The 7042-nt window shown below is 33.5% G+C and overlaps 1 protein-coding gene across 1 annotated transcript; it reads right to left on the bottom strand.

Annotated features, from left to right (window-relative positions):
• Positions 1-985: 985 nt before the first annotated feature.
• On the bottom strand, positions 986-4472 carry LOC102606012 (pollen-specific leucine-rich repeat extensin-like protein 3). Its single transcript, XM_006339546.1, has 8 exons — positions 4244-4472; positions 4132-4153; positions 3081-3137; positions 2919-3000; positions 2659-2754; positions 2359-2483; positions 2254-2272; positions 986-1628 (listed from the first exon to the last, which is right to left on the bottom strand). The coding sequence occupies exons 1-8, from the start codon at positions 4341-4343 to the stop codon at positions 1194-1196; spliced, it is 936 nt and encodes a 311-aa protein (XP_006339608.1). The 5' UTR covers positions 4344-4472; the 3' UTR covers positions 986-1193.
• Positions 4473-7042: the final 2570 nt, after the last annotated feature.

Genomic DNA, 7042 nt, shown 5'->3' with positions numbered 1-7042 from the left:
ATCTTGTGTTGCTATAACGACCCTAAGCAACATAGCTAGCTCCATGCCTCCACTGGCATTGAGATTCGACAGTTCGTTTGCGGATGCAGGAGGATCTTATTACTTCTTACAACCCAAATGCTATTGCCATTGTCACTTTGGCTGATTGCTGTAGTGTTTTTTTTTTTTTTGGTTTCACCATTGATCCTAATACTGTTTGTGAATAGTAAGACTATCATGAGTTTCTTACCACTTAATACTTTGTAGTTTCTTTTTTGAATCTAACCATTCAATATCCTAATCTCTAGATTCAGGATCAATAAGAGGGTTAAAATGTATTCTACAAAAAACTTTTTATCGAGACATCTGGTTAAAGATCGAAAGAATTTAATCATTCACTACAGTTTTTAATGGTATATAGTGTCAGTTGAACGTCTAATCAAGCTTTTTCTTTTATTTTTACAACATCTCATGAAAAATTTGTGACTAGAAAGTGATGCAGAAGAAAAAACACTTACTTTAACTCCAATCATGAAGAGCAACCTTACTAGAGCAGTGATATAATAATCTTCCTACAACGTTTTTGTTTCAACTGTAGAATACATATTTCTCAAAAGCAATAACAATGATCTAGAGATGAAAAAAATTCTCACCATAAGTAGGAGTTGATTCTCTGCCATTGTTGTGCCTTAACAACATGGTTGCTTCAAAAAATGGATCAAGCTTTTAATGAAATTCAGAACAAAATTAAGATTATAGTGTTCCATGATAAAACACAAGACAATTTTGATACTTTTCTCCTAGAGAATACTTTGTTCATATGTTAATGGTTGCTTTGAGATTTTTTCTTCACGAGGTTGATATGCAAATATCCAGTGATATATACAACAAAATACTTCCCATTTACATCATTAATGGGTACAGACAAGATCACATCTAAGAGTCGGAGTCAAACCAACCTTCCTACTTATCTCAGGGTGATGCAAGGAATTGTTTCAAATGTTCATGTGATGAATAAAAAATCTTAATATTGAATGATCACTCCGCATAGAATAAGTCATCCACTTACACAAGTCAATTATTATCTGACCTACCATAATCTACAAGGTAAGAAATGAAGAATAGTCTAGAAGTAGAATTAATAGTCTAAAAGTACCGTACTAAATTCAAGTAGAGATCAATGGATTTCGCTGCCAAAAAAAGAAAGTTCCAACTCATTGAAGATGATCAGATTTGGGTTCTCCAGCACCAGGTGGGGGATAGTTGGCTGGTGGGTAACCCTGAGGCAGCTGCTGTGATGGTGGGTAACCCTGAGGCGGCTGCTGTGGTGGTGGATAACCTTGAGGCTGCTGTTGTGGTGGATGACCCTGAGGCTGCTGCTGAGGTGGTGGGTAATCCTGAGGTTGTTGCTGAGGTGGTGGGTACTCCTGAGGCTGTTGCTGAGATGGTGGGTAACCCTGAGGCTGTTGTTGTGGTGGTGGATAACCATGGGGTTGTGGGGGGTATCCGTGAGGTTGCTGCATTGGTGGATATCCAACTGCAGGGGGAACGGGCTGATCTAACCGAGACATTTGTTGCACAGGTGGCACTGACATTGGACGTGGTCCAAATTTCCCATCTCTTTTATCCATTTCAACCTTGTGCTGTGTCTGAATAGAATTATGATGATCAAGACTGGAGTGAGTGACAACTAATAATGGACATTGGACAATGCAATCTGAAGGTATCATTTCAATTTAGAGTACTTCACAAGACACCATTAACTGGAGTTATGACAGAAGTTATACAAGCATAATTTGTTCATTCACTAGCCATGATCAAACTTCTTTCAGAAAAAAGATTTTGATAAGTAGTAGCATACAATCAATTTGCATGAGTTTTGCAAAGTATAGCTGGTCCTAAGTTTGATGGAGATGAAAGTTGCAGTATAATTACGATGAGTTCATTTTAATAGGGTCTAAATGAGCTGAAGGGATATAGATTAATTATGAATCGCTTGAGTGGAGTCTAAAGATAGGTTGTTCACAATAATTTGCAGCTCCTATGTTTACTTGCAAAACACAGGAACTTTCATTGTTTAAAGAACAAAAAAGTTGCAATTGTATGAAATAAGGCATCTGGTGTTGCATTATCAAAAATAACTTTTTTTTGGCTTGGATGCTGATTCACTGTTTCAATTGAACTTTTATTTCGAAAAGGTAAGATAATTTGACTATTTCAGTGGAACTATGTTCATGCTAAAGGATTTCCTAGATGAAGAATGTGTTCACATACCTGCATACAGCTACAAACCCTGCCAATAGAAGAGAAAAGGTAAATGAAGATGAAAATACAGCCGGACATGAAATGTTTTTTGATACTTAAAACCCAGTGTCTTACGTGCAGTAAACAACATCCGACAAACAGTTCAGAAGCTGAGAAGCATCTCGAATTTCTTCACTTCCAGTAAGACAAGCAATAATGCTGCATATGCATGCTAACTGCTGTAGGCAAAACATGAATCCCTACAACCCGATAAGTAGTATTAGTTGGTAGCCCGATAAAAAAGATAACTAACAGGCTATAAAAGTGCAACAACACTAATATATCATGTAAAAAATTCTTTACACTACTAGATTAAAAGATGAGCATGTTACAAGCAAGGAGAAGTGAGAGGAGATAAAGAAGAGTTGAAATTACTATTATGCAATTATCGCATTTTGTTGTCTGCAGATTGAACTCATCTTGCAACATAAAGCGTGTTGAAGCAACAGAATTTCCAAAGCAAAGAAAAACCTACAGCAAAAAAGCATGTTTAAGAAACAAATTAGGAAAAATAAAGATACAGATTCAGAGATTTTCAGAAAAAATATGTAGATATATGTCTGACAATGAAGAGTTATATCATATAATCATGAAATTGAAAAAAAGAATGTAGGATCAACAGAAAGAAACCAGACCTCCGTGCAAAGACAAAATTCAGGGCAACGGCTTTCTCCACATCTGCCGCTACAAGGCATGTAGCCTCCACAACATGTATATCTATAAAAGGAAGTCTTTAAATAATAGATATTTCAAGATGCAGCAATTCGTATACACAAACATAAAAACGGAACAATTACCTAGACATATCATTGTACAGAGCTCGTTTGCGGAGAAGATATGATGCACATGGAGCGCTTTAACATTCAAAGGCAAAGAAATAATCAATTTTGAATAGTATCACAATCAATAAGACGAACATTCATAGCACCACTTTGTGGGGGAAATATGTTGAAAAGTGAACCTTGTGTAGAGAAAAGAAAAAGTCTTTTTTGATACATGAATTGTCTTAGTACAGTACATGTATTATTATTTTTATTCATGAACTAGGAAAGATGAAAAGAATTTGAATGGTTGAAAGTGTTCTCCTCCTCCGATTTCCAACAAAACAGACAAGAAGATAGGAAAATTTTGTGGACAGTCCAAGTTTCTGAGCAGTATATCTCCCTGTGATTAGTGATAACAGGGGATATGGAAGAGTAATTTCACCAGATCTGCTGCTAAGAATGGACTGAATCATTGAACAATAAGCAGCTTATAATTTTGCAGGAAGGTGTTAAGTAATTTGAAAAGGATGCTTGGACCTAAGTGACCCTTCCTGTTTTATAGACACATTTTTATCCACTTTCAAGCTGACAATAGGCATTTCCATAAGACTACCAGAAGAGGGGATTACTTCCAAATGATTCACCAACCAGTACTAGGAATAGCTTGCAGTTGCAGCTTAAATCCATAAGTTACCTATATAGAACAATAGAGCAAAAACACTAGACTTATATACTGATCGAAGACACCTTTTGCTTGAGATATAGAGATGCTCGAGATTTCTAACGACAATCTCTTTATATTAGGTCCAACCATTGCTAGTAGGACGTAGACGTCCAACATTGAGAAATTTTGATCGGCCTCTAAGCAAAAGTGACCTTAAAATCCACAGCAAATTAGGATACTGAACTTGCTTCTTTCTTAAAACAAAAGGCTTCAATTTTCAAATTCCATTACCACATTCGCTCAGAAAACCCTAATTTGATGGCATTTTTCTAATTTACCTAACAACAAATAAATTACTTATTCAGCAAATAAATTCAAAGATCATCAATCATAATCATAGTACATAATAGAAGCACTCACCACCAAAGCGAGAAGCAACAAACTGCAAAAAAAACCACAGATCACTCTATAAGTCAAAATCAAACGCTACACTACAAAGAAAAAACTAAAATAAAAAAAATCGAGAGTTTACAAAGAGGATCAGTCTCAGTGGCTCTGATAAGATCAGTGTGCCAGTGATTCCGATAATTCTGACGTAACTTCATCTTCTCCATCTGATCTGCAGATGCCATTTTTGTTCCGTACACCAAAAACACGCACCAACTATGAGAGATGTTCTCAAGTATTCACGTTTTTTGTATGACAAAAATTGGAAAGGAAAAGTTAGAGGAATATTCTGATTTTCAGTATGTATTCAGAAGAGAGAATTACTGAGTATACTGTATAATGTAGATGGCGTCACACCCGATATTCTCGTTCTCATTTCTAACGTGGCGAATTATGATTGGTTGATATTACCGCGGCTTTTTCTGCTGTACGATATCTGTGCCTAACTACTTCCCGCAGACTGCACCATATTAGTTTAACTATTCTTCTACTACTATTTATATTTTCATGTTCGATAATATCTAAAACTAGTATTTTTTTTATATAACAATTTAATTTCAATTTTTCATCTTACATATTTAAGATCACAAAATTAAAAGAATTTTTTATACATTTAATAATATAATTTTAATATAGAATCACAAGATTTAAAAAAAATAAATTGTCTTCTTAAATTTCATATCAAATTAAACTAGGTCCGTTTAAAAAAAAATAACAGAAGTATTAATTAATTAAAATAGAGTTCATTGTAGTGTACTCACTTATTTGAACGACCACAAGCCAAAAGAAGGTTGGTTTTTGAAATATTTTATTGATAATAATCATATTTTAATTTATATGATATTTTTTTTCTTCTTGTTTGTAACAAATGACCTTTTTTATATATTCAATAACAATATAACTTCAAAAATAATTTTTTATAACATATTTTATACTATAAATTCATAAACCGAAACGAAGAAAGTTAATAACTTTGGTCCCTTAATTATTGGAACCTAAAGCGACGACTCCAATTGTTGTCTTTTTAATTTGTTGCTAACAAAAACAAGAAAAATGTTGGTAAAATTTTATGTCATGCTCTTTCTTAATCTCTTATATTATTGTTTGCACTAAATTTTCGTAGCATTGATAATTAACTGCAGTCAAAGTAAATAAAAGAAAAATGTTATTTTTATTAATGAATCTTGTGCGTACAGTTTCATTGTTATCTTGATTCTTCTTTCCTAAACTTCTTTGTGATTTGAGGGTCTTCAATAGCGTATTTCTTTAATATAGGATGATATAAACCTCCTTGAGATGTATTTGATCTCCGAAAACGTCAGAAAACACTTTGTCGTTTCAAATCCATCTCCGGGAAGAACTCCATTGATCATTCCTTTGAAGAACTATGTAGTTTATGTTGCAACTTTCTTCAATTCTTGCAGAATGCTTGTTGAAGAGTTTTCTTATAATTCCTTAGAATGTCATGTCCATCCCATCTTTTATAGTAATAGGGGGGTAGACGGGGATGCTTATAGTTGGCCAAAGAATGTCATTTTGATACTTGACGGATTGTGATTGGTTCTTAAATTTGGTTGGGACTTCCACTTCATTTGTATACATGACATCACCTGATTGGTCTTGGATGCCTAGTTATTGTGACACGTCACGTGGCATGGGTTTGGGCTTCAAGGTGAAATAGACCTTGGACTTGAATTCAATAAAATGAAGAGAAATTTTCGCAAATAGCCACTATAATAAACTTCATTATGCTCCATAACTATAGTTTGTATATTTACGGGTTGTAGTTACAGTTTAAGTTGTCTCGTTTGTATAATTCGCGAGTACATTTGTATAATTGAGCTATTTTTGTATAAACTCAAAATAATGAATCACATTGAACCTCCAAAGCGGGTTGGTACTGGACAACTAGGACATCTAATGCACTGATAGCAAGCATTCCATCTATACTCTGAACTTTCTAACATACTACCCCTTGACTAAGACTCTTTACTCCTTCGAATCACTGAACTCAACTAGACCGTTAACGTCATTCCTTGCGGCAACCACTGGAATATTACAGAATGATCTAAAGAGGGTCATAGCTTATTCAACTTGCAGTCAATTAGGCTATATGATCTTTGCTTGCGGCATCTCTAACTATCAAACACAAACATTTGAAAATTAAACAATATACAAATTATATTATACAAAATTACATTATACAAAAGTTATACAAATTATATTTTAAAAATTCTGAATTATACAAACTCGAAACCCCTGCCTACGTAATTATCACTGAATGTTGGTTGCTAGTGGTAATTAACTAAAACTATAGCTATGATAACCAATTAACTAGTATATATTTGTTTAACCATATAATTTCTCCTAAAATAAGCTTCTTTATTTGTAAAGACCAAATTAATCATTTAATCTAAATGAACGTGAATTATATTCATATTTCGTATAAATTTAATCCAGTAAAATTTATGTGTCTACGATTATTAATAAACAATATTAAATTAATTTGTCATATTGTCCACCTCAACATAATTATGATACATTTAGCAATTGTAATTAAGCACACTACATATCACAATACTATAGTCCATAGTAATCACCTTGGAGCATTGGAAAGATGCGTCTCGAACCAGCCAAGATATAAATTCCAATTCTACTTCCAAAAATATTACTAGTCCTAATTTATATAATTTCGTGTACTTACAATTGCCAAATTGTGATCATTTTGATGAAGTTCAAAAGCTTTTATATAAAATATAATTTGATTAATTTAAATTTATGTAACTCTCCCGAGTTCTTCTAATGCTCAACACTCTCTCTATATATATACTCTCTCTCTCTCTCTCTCTCTCTATATATATATATATATATATATATATATATA

Source organism: Solanum tuberosum, unplaced genomic scaffold (assembly GCF_000226075.1).
Source record: "Solanum tuberosum cultivar DM 1-3 516 R44 unplaced genomic scaffold, SolTub_3.0 scf00010, whole genome shotgun sequence".
In the NCBI taxonomy this organism is placed as follows: domain Eukaryota; kingdom Viridiplantae; phylum Streptophyta; class Magnoliopsida; order Solanales; family Solanaceae; genus Solanum; species Solanum tuberosum.
Note: the sequence above shows the minus strand (reverse complement) of the source record. Positions and strands in the feature narration are given on the sequence as shown.